Source organism: Gavialis gangeticus, unplaced genomic scaffold (genome assembly GCF_001723915.1).
Source record: "Gavialis gangeticus isolate Ggan-Ray unplaced genomic scaffold, GavGan_comp1, whole genome shotgun sequence".
In the NCBI taxonomy this organism is placed as follows: Eukaryota; Metazoa; Chordata; order Crocodylia; family Gavialidae; genus Gavialis; species Gavialis gangeticus.
Genome location: NW_017729032.1, coordinates 136,566,731 through 136,585,131, shown reverse-complemented (window position 1 = coordinate 136,585,131; position 18,401 = coordinate 136,566,731). Strand labels below are relative to the sequence as shown.

Below are 18,401 nucleotides of genomic sequence, written 5' to 3'. Positions count from 1 at the left end.
AAGTGCAGCACCCTGTACTTGTCAGTATTGAAGCATATCCTGTTTTTGGTAGCCCACCCTTATAACCTATCCAGGTCTTGCTGCAGTCTTTCCCTCCCTACTAGCGTGCTCACCTCACCCCAAATTTTGGTATCATCAGCGAATTTAAACAGGTTGCTTTTCACCCCATTGTCCAAATCACTGATAAAGAAATTGAACAGCGCGGGTCCAAGGACTGAGCCCTGGGGGACTCCGCTGCCCACTTCTCCCCAGGTCGAATATGACCCATCCACCACCACCCTCTGAGTACAACCCTTCAGCCAATCGCCTCATGAGACTTATCAACTGCTCAACAAGGAAAATATATATTTCTTGAGCGTATTCAAAACAAATGTTGAAGTCCTTTTGAAATAATTACGGCTTAGTTAAGTGAAAAAAAAAAAAACTTTGGTATGGGTTTGTGGGAATCTGCAATTGTATTTGGGGGAACCACTATCATAAAATGCAAGCTTGTGATAGTGTGAGATTAAATACATATTTTTGGACTGAGGGAGGTTTGCTATTATAATATTGAGATATGATTATTTAATGAGCCACGAGCATTCATTTCAATGTAGGGGGTGTTAAAGAAAATGAAACTATAATTCATAGTAGAGTCAGATGACAGTGTATTAATATCAAAAGCAAAGCAAAATAGGATTACCACTGCCTGTACTGTCAGAGGAAAGTAACACAGATGTAATTCTTACTGTGAATGACATGCTTAAACTGAGGAGACCGTGTAGCAATATTCTATCCTGCTGGATTGACAGAGTAAGCTCACTAAACAATCACAGAAAATTAGGGTTGGAAGGGGCCTCAGGAAGTCATCTAGTCCAACCCCCTGCTCAAAAGAGAATCATCCCCAATTAGATCATTCCAGACTATGCTTTGTATAGGTTGGTTTTAAAAATCTCCAAGTATTGAGATCCCACAATCTCTCTGGATAGCCTGGTCCAGCACTTTACTATCTTCCTAGCGAGAAAGTTTTTACTAGTATCTAACCTAAACCTCCCTTGCTGCAACTTGACACCATTGCTCCTTGTTCTGTTATCTGCCACCACTGAGAACAGTTTAGCTCCACCCAGGTAGCTGAAGATTGTTATTAAATCCCCCATCCATTTTCTCTTCTCCAGACTAAATCAGCCCAGTAACCCCAGATTCCTCAGCCTTACCTCAGAAGCCACGTTCCCAAAACCTCAAACATTTTCATTGCTCTATGCTGCACTCTCTCAAATTTGTCCACATTCTTTTTGTAGTGGGAAGCCCAAAACTGGACATAGTACTGCACATGTGGCCTCACCAGTGTCAAACAGAAGGGAAAAATCACTTCCCTCGATCTGCTGGCAACACTTCTATTAATACAGCACAGTATTATTAGCCTTTTTGGCAACAAGGGCATGCTGCTTGCTCATATCCAGCTCATTGTCCACTGTAACCCCCAGATCCTTTTCTGCAGTGTAACCCCCAGCCTGTACCAGTGCATGGGATTGTTCCATCCTAAGTACAGGACTTAGCACTTGTTCTTACTGAACCTCATGAGATTTCTTTTGGTCCAATCCTCCAATCTGTCTAGGTCTCTCTGAATCTTATTGTTTGATCTCTGAAAGTTTGATAATAGAACTTGATTACCCTAGATTTTACACACTCCAATACACTTGGTTTAATACATCAGCACTTCTATGTGCACATTTTAATGGATAGTTTAGACACGATGCTGTAAAGATAAGACACTCACTTCAAAGCTTTTCTTTGTAACTTAGCAGCAGCTAAGTTGATGCTGCATACCCATTTACAGCCTAACATTTTTAACAATCTAAATCTTTAATCATCATTAACTTCCTCCTTTGTAAAAATTCATTGAATTTTTTCATTCCACATGTTAAACCATATACTGTCCTCTTGTTCTACATAGGTGAAGAATGATAGTGTCATCCTTTTTGTAGTTAAGTCTGTTGAAGCAGTAAAGACTGATCTTCATTCTTATTTGGTATTTTATAGGATATGCATAAAAGTAAAACTTTATTTACAAAAAAGAGTTATGGTTGAAAGTGTACTTCAGCAGTGATCACCTTGAAACAATATTAAGTGTTCTTGACAATAATACTACTTCTTAAAATGTCTAAGAAGTCTGGAATATTAAGAGTATCTACCACTTCACTCTATCATAGAACTCCATCTCTTGCTTTCATGTTATTCAGTTTACACAGCACCCAATAATATTTTCCCCATAAACTTTGCAAAAATGTATATCAAAGACAAAATATGTAAGAACACGGCTTTTGTTTAGAGGTGCCCAGTCCTTCTTTCATTCTTTCTTTTTTTTTTTTTTTGGAGCAAAGACCAAGAATGTCATCAAAGTTGGCATATGCAGTGGATAGAAGCATGCCAGTCTAGTACATCTTAAGAAAAGTCCTGGTTAAAATTCAGAATTTGCGTTCTATGTGAAATGTACAATTTTGAAAACATTTTCATTTTGAACCCATAAAGAAGCTAAATTAGAAAAAAAAATTGTCAGAAAGAAAATACTATATTTTTTATTTTGGAAAGAATTGAACTCTTGCAGTCTGTATTTCTCAGAATGAAAAATCAGGGCCAGCTGCCCAGGGATGCTTGGGCTTCCTTGGTTGTGCCAGAGTCATGGGCATCCTGAGAATCTCCCAGTGAAGAACAAGGAGTCTAGAAACCTTGAAACCCCTGATCCAGCCAGGACTTCCAGGATACCCCCTGCACAAAAGTATCCCACAAGACTTTGGAGCAGTACTTTGGTGCAAGTGGTATTTTCCAAATAAACAACATTTGCTGGGAAACTCCTAATCAGATGAATCTCACAAAAGCAAAGCTTTTCGTCTACAGGCAGAGGATTGATGGATACAACATGCGTGAGAAAATCCTGGACTCCTATGAGAATTCTGACCTAAACACAAAAATGATCAAAGATAATTGATTAGCCACCAGGGGACTCCTCGCTTCTCAACCAACTGCCGAGGGTACCCCGACCAGAAAAAGTTGAAAACCCCTGTTGTAGTTGGTGTGTGCTATAGAACACCAGACCAGGAGGAAGTGGTGGATGAGGCTTTCTTCAAACAACTTGCGGAAGTTTCCCAACAACAAGCCCTGGTTCTCGTGGGGGACTTCAATCACCCTGACATCTGCTGGGGCAATACAGCAGTGCATAGACAATCCAGGAAGTTTTTGGAGACTGTAGGGGACAACTTCCTGGTGCAAGTGTTGGAGCAGCCAACTAGGGGTCATGTGCTTCTTGACCTGCTGCTCACAAACAGAGAAGAATTGGTGGGGAATGTAGCAGGGGTTAGCAAGTTGGGCAGCAGTGACCACGAGATGATTGAGTTCAGGATCCTAAGGAAAGGAAGGATGGAGAGCAGCAGAGCAAGGTCCCTGGACTTCAGAAAAGCAGACTTCAACTCACTCAGGGAACTCATGGGCGGGATACCCTGGGAAGCTAGTGTGAGGGGAAGAGGAGACAAGGAGAGCTGGCTGTACTTGAAAAAAGCCTGAGAGTGCAGGAACAAACCATCCAATGCACAGGTGTAGTATTGCAGTGATTATAATTGCTTTGATTGCTTGTCTTATTATTGACTATAATTGTTTATTTTGTTATTTCTCTTTTTATATAAGGAAAAGATTTAACCATTAAAAAAAAGTTAATCTTGTTATGATTTACTAACCATTAAGATTAACTTTATCTTGTTATAATTTAATCAGTCATTACTAGTGTTTGGAATTAACCATCTATTTCAAATTTCTTATTGCTTAGCATAAAATATATTTGACACTGGTCTCATGTTAGACATGTTTGACTCATGACTTTAGAACTTAAATTTAGTATAAGGAGAACGCTTGCGTAAGGGTTTGCAGAATGTCTGAAAAGAGATAACAAAAGAATGACTGATGCACATATGTGGCAGCGACGGAAGAAGACTGGCCTCTTGCAGCAGGTGAAAATAGCTTTCTGTGGTTTAACGGTTAAAGGCTTCAGTAAACTCAAGTCATCAGTGAAGGATTACCAAACACTAAATCATGTCCCATCCTGATGGCTGAAGACTGCAAGTGATGGCCCCTGAAGATTACAAACCACAAAGCCAGAAGAGGTCACAACCTACAAATCCCAGCCTGCCAACAGGACAAGTTGCATCTGACTCAGAGGAATCCACAAGCTCAATGGACAGCTATTACTATAAAAAATGAACACAAAGACAAGGCTTTGGGTCTTTTTCTACCTGCAAGAAGGAGTTTTGGGCGCTTTCAACAAGACCTGACTCCAACTCTCTTGGTCAGCCTGGCTGGCCACCAGACTGACCTTGAGCAACTTTGCAATTTGGTAACACCTTAACCCTTATAGGACTGTCTAACTTCTGTGTGTGTATGCTTGTTTCTTTGGATAAATGAATAAATAAATAAATAAATAAATAAATATGCAGGCAAATGAGTGAAGCAAATAACTTCATTATTCTTTTTTCTTTTCATGTTGCAAGCTTTATGTTTTATGTTCCAATCAATGTGACATTTTGCCTTATCCCCTGATAAGATTCCGGCTTGTTTTTAATTCACATTGTACGCCCTGCACACAACACAGGAAGACTAGCAAGTGTGGCAACAGACCAGCTTGGATTAGCAGGAAACTCTTCAGTAAACCAAGTCACAAAAAGTAAGCTTGTAAGTGAAAACTCATAGAAATAAACAGGAAGGAGCATAAGAGCATTGGCTCAGGCATGCAGAGATGAAGACAAGAAGGCCAAAGCTCAATTGGAGTTGCAGCTAGCAAGTGATACAAAGAGTAACAAGAAGGGTTTCTACAGGTATGTCAGTAGCAAGAGGAGGATCAGGAAAAGTGTGGGAAAAGATTAGATTTTGATGTTTTGTGAAAATTTCAGGATTTCTTCTGAACCATCTGTTCCCTGTCAAAGGTAAGGCTAGGGGACAATTTGTTCATTCAGATATACTTGCCAGGAAGGCATAATTCAAACACCTAAGAAGCCAGAGTAGACACAAGTGGGCATGGAGTGGAGTGAGGGAAAAATACTGCTGTGAGGGGATTGTCTATTGCTGCCAAAAGCCAGATTAACCCTTCCTAAACCAATAAATGACATAGTGAGCAATAATATATGATGAGCAATAATGCAAAGCCCTTAATTAGGCAGCAATTGCAGGGCCAGGACAGAGTTAACCTGGCTGTTGGCAGAAGCAGTTTCCCTCCCAGCAGCACCATCTCCCATGGGAAGGCAGTGTGAGGCTGATGAGGCTACTCCTCTACCTCTCTACTGTGCAATCAGAGCCCCCCGCTTCCATTCTGGCTCCATGCATCCATTCTGGCACCCCACTTTATTGAGCACTTGGGGCTCATGCCTTGGTTGCCCACCCTTAGTTATGCTACTGCTGTAAACAGAGAACAGCGTGAGTTTTTATGTGCACAGCAAAGACGATAAAGGGTTCACTTTTGTACCTTTCACATACAAATGTATGTAAATGTAAATGCTTCTCTTGTCTCTATTTGATCCGACTCATCTATTCAGATTCTAGGTTTCCAAAATATTTCTTTATCTTCCTCTGGAATTGCCATTCTCATTGTAAACATTAATGCATATATACAAGTATCAAGCTAGAACCAAATGTATTTTGTATGGTGTCCTGCTAATGTATAGATTTATCACTCATGAGGTTTCCATGTGAGACTTCTAAATAAAAAAATAGCTGCAAACATACAATACAGAACCCTTTCCAAGAAAATGAAATTATAAAGAGTAGTGTAAAATGTATACAGTTAAATTTTAAGAAATGCCATTAATAAATGTTATTACTCATGATAATCCAAATTCTCCTCAAAATTCATCACCTATTCATCTCCAAATGTATCTCAACTGTAATTATACCAATAGTGATATATTACTTTTCTCAAAATGTTACTGATGCTCATAAAACACTGCATAAAAGAAAACTTGCAGTTGTTTACAATAAATCATTGCATATGCACATAAATTTATATTCAGGGGAAAAGATAGTTTTTTAAAAAACCATTATAAGAATTGCAATTAAAACTGCCCTGGTGGGTTATCAACTGGGTGAAATATTTTCCCTCGCATCTAATGAGGCTTTACTGACAAAAAGTTAAATATGATTTACTTGCAATGTCTTATGAACACCCAGGGTCATATGCATCTTTTAAGAAATTGTAAACGATCTATGGCATTAATAAGAAAATATATCCAACGTTGTGCCTTTCAGTAACAGTACACAAAAAAATATATTTGCTTTTTTTTTTGCACTGAATATTACTGTAGTATTGCCTCCTCTGTCCTTCATCAAAGATATTGGTAGGTAGGGCATAATCTTATGTTTTTATTTTGCACCCCAAAGTCTTTTGTGTGCTATCACAACACAACTACAGCTACTACTAATCATCCTCAACTTCTGAGACCTTTTATAACATCCAATATTTGCAGTTATAAAATTAGTATCTACAAGTTGTCTGCATGCAGAAAACTACCTTATTACATACTTACAAAAAGGTAATAAAATGTGTCTGTAACCACAAACATTTTCTACCCTTGGACCTTTGTGCATTTTTATTGGGTTTTTTTTTTTTCAGGAACAACAGTGAAGTACTAAAGCAAAAACTTAACTATAAATATATAACTAACATAATTTAGCAAAATTCTTCACTTAAACATGTGCTTAATATTAAAACTGAGTTTTAAGTTCCATTCTTAAGTGCGATCTTAATTTGTCCTTCCCTGATATAGACCATCTGATGCCTGAAAACTTGTTAAACAGCTCTCCCAACCACACAGGTGTTCCAATAAAATATATCACAAAAAAAACTTTGCTTCTTAACATTAAGCATATTCTTATTCATTGTAAGGACATAGACATGTACTTAAAGTTATGAAAAAAATGTAAATGAAGTGCTTTAGTCATGAATAGATAGAGGATTGTTAATTTGCTAATACCAGTGGCCCACCAGCTGGATCCAGGCCCCAAAGTAACTAGATCCAACCCCCAACACAGGGGATCAGCAGCACGTAGTTCAGCTTTGTATGTCCCCTTCTCTGCTATGCACGGTGCTGATGATCCCCTTTACACCCCAAAGGTAAGCCCTCTTTCTCTCTCCCTCCCTCATCTCTGACATTGGCAGGCATCTCCCTCCACTCTCCCCTCCTACTGAAGGATAGTGTGACCTGCAGTACAGCCCAGTCACAAGCATTTGGCCCACTGCTCTAAAAGGATGAACTCCACTGGCTTAAGTTCTTTCCTGAAACAGGGCTATAAACACTTATTTCAGAGACATCATTTGTAGTGTCATTAGATCCAATGAATAAATGCTTGGAACTAATTTTAAAAAGGATGCTACTCAGTTTTCTGTGCAAAGCTGAAACTTATGTGAGTAATTTCATGTATACAATCAGAGTCTTGCACTAGACACTCTAGACAGCAATACCTTAGCTATCTATGAATCAAAATGCAAAAGTACTTGGGAAAACTGGGGGTCTTTTCACAATGTAAAGTTGCACACTCGGACTCATTTCCTAACTTTTCTTCAGGCAGGTAAGCACTACTGAAGCCTGGGCCCCACCTGGGCAGAAGCTACTCACTGCTACCTATTTTATTCAAAACCTATTCAATTCAAAATGCAGAAACATCATTAGGAACAGGGACCAAAATCAGGATTCCCTGCCTTCTGTGGCAATGACCATTTCACTGAGCCACATGCTGTCTAGCTTTCTCTCTCCTTGGTCCTAGTTATCTTTTCCTCTTGACTGTCTAGTGAGCCAGCAGGGAGGGGTGGAGGATACACTTGGTCCAACACTTTGCCAGGAAGTGGGAGATGAAAGATTCAAACCTTCTGTAGGAAAACTGGGCCTAGAACCTGGGTCTTTATGTCCTTCAGAAAGTGCCCTGACTACTAGGCTACTAAACTAAAAGAATCCCTCTGACTCCTCACCATTTTTTGTGACTTTCATACTTTCCAGGGGAGTTGAGTCTAATATCCATGTAAGTAACCCAGAATTCCACATATGCAGCTGTTAGCCACTTAAATGCCACGTAACTGTTGAAAAACAAAGCTGGATTTGGACCTATCTTGTGAAAGTTAGGAAATCTGTTCTCCAGTTAAGGAATGAGGGGGGGAGCTTTGTGTTTGTGATTCTCTCTTTGATGTCTGTAAAGATAATTTCTGTGTATTGTATTTAACTGAGTATATGTTTGGAGTCAAATGTTTGCCATTGAACATAGTCCAAGCAGATGGGCTATATCAGCTCCAGTGATCCATATAAGCGTCTGGAAAGATGAAACAATTATATTGATTTAAAAGGGTGGGGAGGTACTTACCATATGTCCAGCTGATCCTTTGGAACTGTTTTTTTTTTTTTTGTGTGACCGCTCTCTCCTCCAGTGAGTGGAAGCTAAATGTCTGTAAATTAGGCCCCTGGCAGATGTTCAATTAAAGGTGCAATACGATCTGATTCATAAGCCCAACAATCACTTTTCCTACCATGCTACACATGCATGGCAGGAGTTGTGATTCTGGGGTTGGGGATCAGATCTCAATCAAGCCCTTATTGTTGGTGTAACAAGTAGCAAACCAGCACACCTGACTTGGAGTGCCAGTCAGCCAATAAACAACCCCTACCTTGTGAGCCCATCAGAGCCTTTGACCCCAGTGCAGCCCTGTGGCTGGAAGTGCCAGTCAGCTGACTGGACCTCCCAGTCTCAGGTGGGCATCAGAGCCCTTGACTCCAGTTTGGTCCTAGGGCTGGGAGCCCCGATCAGGTGACTGGCCTGGCTACACATTCAATTTAAGCACAATGGGAACTTGTCACACAGTTATTACACGTATTTTGTGTAATAAATTTGTGTCTTATTCCCTATTTTATCACACCATGAATTGTGTGAATGCATGGCTGGGTTACTACTTGAGACATGCTTAACTAGTCAATCATGTCTTAAGTGTAATTTCTGCCAGAAACCTTAGGAACTACTTCATTCAAGAGTAACCTACCTCCATCTAGCTTTTACTTGGCACAAAATAAAGAAAAAGTGTTAAGTCTCTGCCCCTTTTCTAATTCTGTATAATTGTTTTATCAGTCCATATCTTAGGATAATATTTTATATCTCTGGTGTGGAACAGATGTAAAGTGCTTTGGGCACAGCAACAAAGAGGTAATAGCCACAACAGCTGCTGTGAAATATCCGCATTAGATATGCCAGTATGACGACCCAATGGATATGCCCACCAAGTCCCTCTGGGCACTGGGTTGTAACATGCCTCTGCTCTGTTGAAAACATGGGCTCTCCACAAGCAACTGCATTCCTTTTCCTTCTATAGCAGACTCCCAGCTATTACACTGCAGAAAGGTTCTTTGCAATCCTTACTTTGTTATCAACAGAAATATTTTTAAAGGTTCTCTCCCCTTCTTCAATGATTGTAAAACCCAGCCATTTTAACAAAATTCACATAGGCAAAAATGTTACCAGAAAATAAAGAATGGTACACAATAAAACAGAATGAAATCAATAAATATTAGCAAACACAATACACATAATTCATGCCCCATTTATTCAGAAATAATCAAGTGATAAATTTCTCTTTGAAAAAAAGAAAGAAAAATTCTCTTTGAATTTATCTTTTAAAAACATGCAATTACACTGGAAACCTATTCATGTAGATTCCAGGGATTACACTTACTTTGAACCCTGGTATCAAACAAAATTATTCAGATAGAATTATACAGAGCTTTTGAAATCTTCATTTTTAGAAGTGCAGATACAGTGTACTTTAGAAGTAAAAATATATATTTAAATTTTAAAACAATTTGTCTCAAGTTCATTATTTTTTCCTGGCTACCATTTTCCTACAAAAGAACATTATTTGTTTTCCTGAGTAGTAGAAAGGAGATGTTAGAATCCATTTATATAGTAAAAATGAAAACACAAACCATAAGGAGACATGGTTAGTATACTAATTAATGTGTAATTTAAGCAACATAGCTTCTTAAATATTTTTTATAAAAGTGAAAATCAATTATGTAAGTAGACACACTAATTAAGTTTTGTAACTTGGTAATTCAAAACTTTAACACATTTATGATAATGATTTGAACTGTATTGTTACAAGTTATCCTATGTATTTGCATTTTGGTGAATATGAAAGGGTACTTAAAACGTGGTCCTGATATCTAGTCCTGGATGCATAGACTTAAATAGGAGAACCTCTAAAAATAATTTTTAAAAGCCTCATATCTTCTCAGCCTACTTTCTCTAGCTTTCCCAGCCTAAAAACTAGTAGACTATTTCAAATAAATTAAGCCCATCATAAACAGCAAATTCTTTGCCTCTCTAATATCAACATCTACACCTCATAAGTCATAGATTTAGTTGTATAAGTAGTAGACTTAGTTGCATAAATTGTTCTATCAAACTGAATAGAGATTGCCCCAGAATTGATGTACTGAACCATTGATTCTCTGTGGTTATAGGGGACAAAACTAGGAGATTGGGCTCAAGATGCAGCATAGGAAATTTAGGTTGAAGTTTAGGAGGAGCTTTCTTACTATGAGGATGGTGAAGCATTGGAACAGGCTACCTAGAGAATTTGTGGTATTTCTATCCCTAGAAATTTTCAAGAGCAGGTTAGATAGACACTTGGTTGGCATGGTTTAATCGAGGATGATCCTACCTTGATAAAGGGGCTGAACTAAATGAACTTTTAGGGTCTCTTCCAGCCCTACTACCCTATGGTGATCTTTAGTAATACCAATCTTGTGGTTTCTTTTTCAAATACTTCCACATCTTTTCTTTCTTACAGAATTTCATTTCTCCAATGTCCTCTATAAATGTAAATTATTTATTCCTCACAGCATTACCTTGAAACAGGTTAATAGCATTACCCTCACTTTACAGATTGGGTACCTTAGCCCTAAAGTTTTAGAAGCATCTACTAACCGAAACTGCCAAAACTAAGAGGCACCAGGACATGACTACATTGACTCCATGCCACCATGAAGTACGATTTGTCCAAATGCTGGAAAAGACATAAAAATGGTGCTAACACTCCCCCAGCTCCATGATGCTTTGCACTTCCCCAGCAAAACCAACCCTCCTCCCCCTGCCCCCCTACAGGGTAGGCAGGCTAGCCTGGCCCAAAGCTGTCTGTTCCAGCTGAGCAGGGAAATATACTTAGCAACACCCTCCCCTACACACCACCCCAAATTCTGGCCAGAACCATTGCAGGTATCTGGCTGCATTCCTGGAATCAAAAGCTTCAATCTATGCAACTTATACTAACCTATGAAGACTGAATCAATTCAGCTTCAGGCTTTTTGACTATGTGTGCTTAACCTTAGAGGGCAACAGTAGAGTTTTTTGGGCCCCCTCCTGGACAGTCCTTGTCCTGTACCTTTATGTGGATGAACTGGCTAAATCTGGCCTCTGTCAAAGTAAGATATTTGCAAAAGAATATAAAACAATAATGTTTGTTTTGTCTCTCTCAAAATCTCAACACAAGTCATATTTTTAGTGAAGCTAAAGTGTATATGGATAGCAGTAGATTGTTATTTAATGAGTTCGATCAGGTTAGCAATCTTGTGATGCTCATCTTCCAGTGGTTTCTATTATTTTATGCCTCTTTACAACACAAAAATATTCAGTATGGTTTTTTTATATTTAAAATACAACAAAGCCTTTAATTGGAACATGTTTACTATTGCAACATCCACTGAAAACCATGGAAAAATCATACCCTACCTGCCCATATTTTGCAGCTAAATGCAGAGGGGTCCAGTACTGATTATCCACTACATTGAGATCAGCTCCATGATCCAGTATCAAGGATACCACATCCTTGTATCCATTTGCACAGGCCATGTGTAGCTGCAAGTAATAAAAAGGCAGTTTATTATTTTAGAGCATTAATCTAGGACATAAATGATTAATACATGTTCTAACATCCTCAAACACTTAAGGGGGAGGCAGGGAGCATAATTCTTTCAAAACAGGGAAATTACGAAAATGGGAAATGCAAAACATGTTTCAGAACAATATTCTCCAAACTGTGCAGGAAATCAGATAACATGTTTTCAACATTTATAATTTAGAGCAGAAAGATACAGAACAACATGAATGCTAGTCAATCATCACTGATTCCAGTCTATTCTCACCCAGACTTTTCTCTTTTCCCAGTTTTCTCTCCACCCCACCTCCCCTTCCCCAATACACCTTTTTTTTTTAACTTTATCAGTCCTAATCCTCTCCAGAGTCTCAGAAATCTCCACAAGTTTCACAATCAAGGCAAATTCACAAATTTCAACAGACCATGTCTATGGCCTAATTTTCCTTTGTCACGGTTTTTAAAGTCTCACATTAGAGCTGCTGCTGTTTTACCATTCTAAATTTAATGCATTAGCACAGAATGAAAATAAGTTCATTGGCTTGGCACGAGGGATGCAGGGGAAATCCTCATCAAAGAAGAAAACCATTTATAGTTTTGAACTACTGTTATGTTTTCCTTTTTTCTGGTATGGCCTCACTGCATAAAAGATTTGATTGATTTGAAGAGGACCCCTTGACCACTTAACTCCTCACTTTCTTAAAGAATTAAAAGTACAACTTGTCTAAGAAAGGAGGATGTTAGAGATGTTATCCTTATTGGGAGCAGAAAGGGCAGTATGAGAGCTGAGATAAAAAGGAAAATGGTGACAGAGGGGAAAAACAAAACTCAGAAAAAAATATTTTTTGTTCCTGATTGATTTTGGAAACTAAAAGTTAAACTGTGAAGTTTATTGCCATCAGTGCCTGGCTCCCCATATATCTTCATTTACATTTGTAAATTATTTTCATTACAGATAGAAAACAGTAATTAAAATACATTTAATACAAAAACAGACAGAATTTGTATATAAAATCAGGAAAGACACCCTAGAATAAATCAAATGCTACAAACTAAATGGAATATTAGATGAAAGTACAACATAAAATATACTGTATTGGGGATAATTTACCAGTAGGGATTCCCAGTATGAACTCCAGTTTTAGGCATGGAAAATAAGGGCATCTATTATCATATACTTTGAATGTCCCAAATGATTTAAGTTAGGAAATGATTTAGTTTATAGCTTAGAGGTATTTATTTTCTACTGGTTTTCTTCTGTGGATTCAGGCTTTTACCTCTGTTTATATTAGCAAAGGACATTGTAATTATGCTGCTTTAACCAGGAAGCTCAGTAGGGAAATGATTACAAAATAACTGCCTTTCCATAGCCAAAAGGGATAATCTCTGGCTAAATAAGCTCCCACAGTAACCCTACTATTAGGGTTTTGCAGTTCCAGAGTAGCTGCATGAACAGACAAACCTGAGGAGGGTTTGGGATTGGTTACTTTTTAGGATGTCTACATTGTTATTTAAAGTTGACCTGGAGGTCAGTTAGCTGAAACAACAGGAGTCATCTCTCCCTTTTCACTTGCTACTGGTAGCTACTGCACATTGTGTTTCCTTTTCCTTAAACAGAGACCTTCTAGGAATATATTTGTTGCTCCTATTGTGTTTGGCTCTACAGATAGCAGAGACAGGAAGAGGGGGAATTAGGAGTGAAACTTGTGTAACTGCTCCTGGCAGTCTTCATGTGTTTGCAGCTTGCAGTGCCAGGGCGAGTTCTTAACAAATCAAGAACTGGTGAGCCAGAGAGAGGTTTGACCTCAGGTCCCTGAAGTCTAGTAGAGCTTCTGCAGATGGGCTGGACTGAAGATATTGGTTGAATTTAGGAGCTTACATTAAGCTGGTCAGACTGCATAGGTTTGAAGGTGGCAATGCCAGTAACACTAAATAGCAATGTAGATATATATTTTCCCTGTATTTCTTCAACCATATTAACAATTTAGGCAGCTTGCTTTGGCTAACTTTTGACTGCATGTCTTTATTATGCATGTAGCATCTCCATAGAGCAACAGAGGGGCTCAAAGATGCATAAGAATGGTTCAGCTGTACACATCAGGGTTTAAACTGCTACTGAGTAGTGTGTGCTGAATACCTGAAAGAAAGTTATATCACTCCTGAGATGCTGTTTTACTAAGCTGCTCTGATATACTGGTGATGGGTCCAATGCAGCTTGCAATCATGGTGATAGGTTTACCTTCTTGGTATGTTTGATGTTATAGAACAGGGAATTTATTTGTCTCCAGCTTCTAACTATGGCTAGCAAAAGCTCCAGGCATGAAAAACTTTCAGAGAACATAAAATATATTAATTTACTTTTATTCTGTAAGAGTGAGCACACAGGAAACAGCAGTATTTACAAAAACAGACTTGCTATAATCCTATTAATTCACATGATGCTACAGCTTTTCAAGATTACCTTATATTTCAGCACCAGTTACTTCTCAACCATGAAATAAAGACTTTGAATCATATCACCATAAAAAAGTTTAATTTCCTACACTGGGGGTACATCTACAAGTACAATTAGCAAGTAGCCCCGTCACTGTCTACACATGAGTTTCAAGACACATAAGTACTCTGCCATAAGATACTACTTGTCCTAGACAGTACTAGCCTACAGTGGAGTTAATTACTGCACTCTAATAGGGAAGTATGCATATATGGTGATGCTTTACAGCACAGTTAATTAGTCAGCTCTGCAATAAAGCACATTTGTACATACACCCAGAGGTGAGATTTTTGCTATTGTCACCATATAAACAAATGTATTAGTTATAGCAGAAATACCTTTGCCAGATTCCACTGATACATATATAGCTACCATAGACTGGGTGACTTTTTATCAACAAACAGGAAGAAGAAATGCATTCACAAGACACGACTTTCACATAACAGAAATCACCAATAAAAGGAGGAAGAGCAGATCAATTTGTTGCAAGACAAAGGAGGCAGTTCAGAAACCAAACCGCCGACATAAAAGGTGTCCAAACAAAAATACCCCTTTTCTCCAGGATCTGAAAGCAAGTGGTCCTAGCAAGTGATAGAGTCTCTAAAGCTTGATTTGCTTGTGACACATATGCAATATGCATAATTGCATAATAAAATACTGTATGCTGCCTGACTCCAACCAAATGCTACTATAGATATGCCTATACTATATAGAGAGACTTTTTTTTTTTATTTTTTTAACTTAGATTGGCTTAGTAGATATAAGGCATGATACGGTAGCATCTTATAGACTAACACATTCAGAGATGCATATGTTTTCATAGAGTACAGACTACTTTGTCACTTGCTATGAACAGACTTGCAGAGAGCAGTTATACTATATAAAAAGGAATAAGATCATTTAAATAACAAGTGTCAGAAAAGGGGGAAGAAAGGAGGAGGCACTGCTGAAAGAGGTGAAGGTGGGTTGAAGAGATCAAATGGGAGAAACAAAGCAGTTAACTTACTGAGGAACATAAGGTTAAAAAAAGCTAGTCTAAGTAATGGAATAAGAATCCAGAATCTCTGCTGAGATCATAATACAATCCAGCCTATGAATGATACCCTGTCCACACTTTACAATCAAGTCAGTTTTTAAAAAATGTTGTTGTTTAAGAACAGCTACTCTGAGGTCAGTGATGAAATGTAGAGGGAAATTAAAGTGTGCTGCCATGGGCTTTTGTGTCCTCCTGGAATTGATGTCAGATCAGTGTCCATTCATTTTTTTCACTTAGGGATTGCCTAATCTATCCAATGTAGACATCCAAGGGACATATATATGGCATATACAACATTAGTAGAGGAGCAAGTGAATGAATTTCAGATGTTATCCATGTTTTTTGGTCCAATGATGATGTGGTTTGTGTCGATGTGGCACATACAGCTGGCATCTGGGTCTGTTGCAAGGCCTTGGTGAGAAGAGAAGTTAGGTAGCCTGTTGCTGGAGAGACATTGCTTGAGGTTGGGGGGCTTCCTGTAGGCCAGGACAAGCTTGTTTCCCATCACCACCTTAAGATAGTCCAGGAGGGTTGGAGGTCATTGATATATCCAAGATGTTCAAGCTGGGGGCTGGTATTGTAGCAGATCAGAGCAGGGTCAGAGTCTGGCTATGTTTACTTGAGTAGCTATGAGTTTGCAATTGCACAGTAAGTGTAGGATTCCCTGCTACAGATTCTTAAGGTGTATATTACTTAGTTAGTGGGATCAAAGCGGATGTAACTGCAATGTGGAGCTTGGATGTATACAACAGATTTAGTGGTGTGATGAAAACTGGTGGCATGGAGGTACTGTACCTGTTGGTTAATTTCCAATACAATGTGGTAGTGATGTGACCAGTGGAAAATGTTACCATGGTGGCCAAGAAATGAGTACTGTGGGTGGCATATTCAAGAGCCAGTTTCATGGAAGGGTTGAAGTGGTTAAAGTCCCAATAGAATTTCTCTATTTCTAATTCCTTCCCATTTGTTCATATCATGAAGATGCCATTGGCATGCTAGGGATGAGAGGCCACCTGTTAAGGAAGAGGCCTTCAAGGTCTGTCACAAATATACTGGCTTATACCCCCTGGGGGAGGGGGTATGTGTGTGCCCATAGCACTGCCATTCATTTCTAGGCATGAGGAGTCTGCAAAAATGAAATATTTTTTGGAAGACAAAGCAAGAAAGTGAAAAAGAAAAAGAAGCAGCATTATTGTCAGGGATAATGTTTCTTATGGCTTATAATCTGTCCTTAGAGGGAATGCTGGTGTAAAAGAGATGTAACATACATAGCAGCTAATATGGGGTTTGCTAGAAACTTGTCATGGTCCTAGATTCTTTAGAAAATCTGTGGTACCCTTCAAATACCTGGCAGCTCCAATGACAAGGGAATTAAGTTTCTATATAAGTGATGGCAAAGAAAACAGGTTTTAATTCAACAAAGGCACTCACATTCAACTCGGTCAGGATCGTGGGGATCAAATGGTTTAACTCAGCAGCTAATCTGAGTTAAGCTCTAAGATTCCATGTCTTTAAAGAAACATAATTTAATAACATAACCTTCAGCAGTGTAGAAATACACAGTGAATCAGTTATTTCATAGCTGTACCCATGCTGCTGCTCACTTGTTCAATTATAGTCTTAATTAATGGTTATTTAAAGATATCAAATATATTTAAAAATCTGAAATTAAAGATGTGATGATTCAGAGATACTGGGTTTTTTGTGAACAAATACAGGCCTGCACAGAGCTTTTCTGAAGCAAAGAACATACAGTAGAGTCAAAGCTTTGGACCTGAACCTTGTAAACATTTTTGTACTTCCAGTTTGATTTTATCACATTTATACACTTCATTCACAGGCCTCAGACCTTAATTAATAAGTGAGACCCAACTTACCAGTGTTACTCCTTCATCATTCTTTTGATTCACACTCCCACCATTTCCTATGAGTTGTCTAATGTCTGTGAGCATTGTCATAGGCCTCTGACTTTTCATCTGCCGCAGGGAGTTCAGATCAACACCTGTGCATAAAAAACAAAATGATTGAGGAGAAAAAGCTAAAACCTTCCCCCCCATGTCATTTACTGCTTTGTTTCAACAACAAGGAACACTTGTTTTGTTTTGATTTTTGGATTAGCAGGTGCCAAAAGATCAGAAGGAGGTACAAGTCCAATCTGTACTTAAAAATGTCTGGCTTGCGTGCTGTCAGCAAACATTATTCTCTTTAGCTTGGTACACTGCCAACTTATATTAGTGTAAATCAGAAGAATCTTGTCTGGAGTATCATTAAAAATACAAATAACAAAGATACTCTGTAATCACCAGAAGACACGAATCTCTTTTTTGAAGGTCATCTCAATAGACAAAAAAGGCAAAACTGGGACGGTGGCAAAAGGTACAATAAAACTATCCAGTGGTGAATCTGGCAACTAGCAAGACTTAACAGTTGCTTGATCAAGATACTGGGTTTGATTCTCCACAGCCCTGCACCAGATATAGTCATTTACACCTATACATAAACAGTCCAAACGAGTGTATATAGTACTGCCATTTGGACCTGGCCATTATTTCACTAGGGTTCTTTTCCTGCCCCCTGCCCCTGCCCCTGCCCCAACCCCGCCAAACACTCACTGTTTTTTGCAGTACTGGAAACCACAGAGGGTGGAAGGGGTTATTAGAATGTAACTAAATGCTTTTTTAGACCAGAGATGAAATGCTTTGTATTGTCCGTTTTTAATAGAATTGAAGTAACATTCAACCTGGTAAGTAATTTCAACTTTTGGAAATGTTAATCTTTATTTTTCCTGAAATAATTTGGGAAATTTACCATCAATGTGTGAAATGGTTAGTGGGGTAGGTTATAGGCATGATGGTCTAAGGACATAAGCAGACAAGGCTCTTTGGGTGAATTTGATGTCTTTTATTAGACCAACTTAAATAGCTGGAAAACAATTTTTAAGCAAGCTTTCA

General features: G+C 38.5%; 1 protein-coding gene across 1 annotated transcript in view; it reads right to left on the bottom strand.

The window, feature by feature from the left end:
• The window catches only part of MYO16 (myosin XVI), a 581,111-nt gene that overhangs the window by 431,339 nt on the left and 131,371 nt on the right, over positions 1-18,401 (bottom strand). Inside the window, exons 5-6 of the mRNA XM_019525343.1 lie at positions 17,328-17,452; positions 11,779-11,904 (exon numbers count right to left, since the gene is read on the bottom strand). Coding sequence (XP_019380888.1) covers positions 11,779-11,904; positions 17,328-17,452 — 251 coding nt within the window. The remainder of the gene's footprint in view (positions 1-11,778; positions 11,905-17,327; positions 17,453-18,401) is intronic.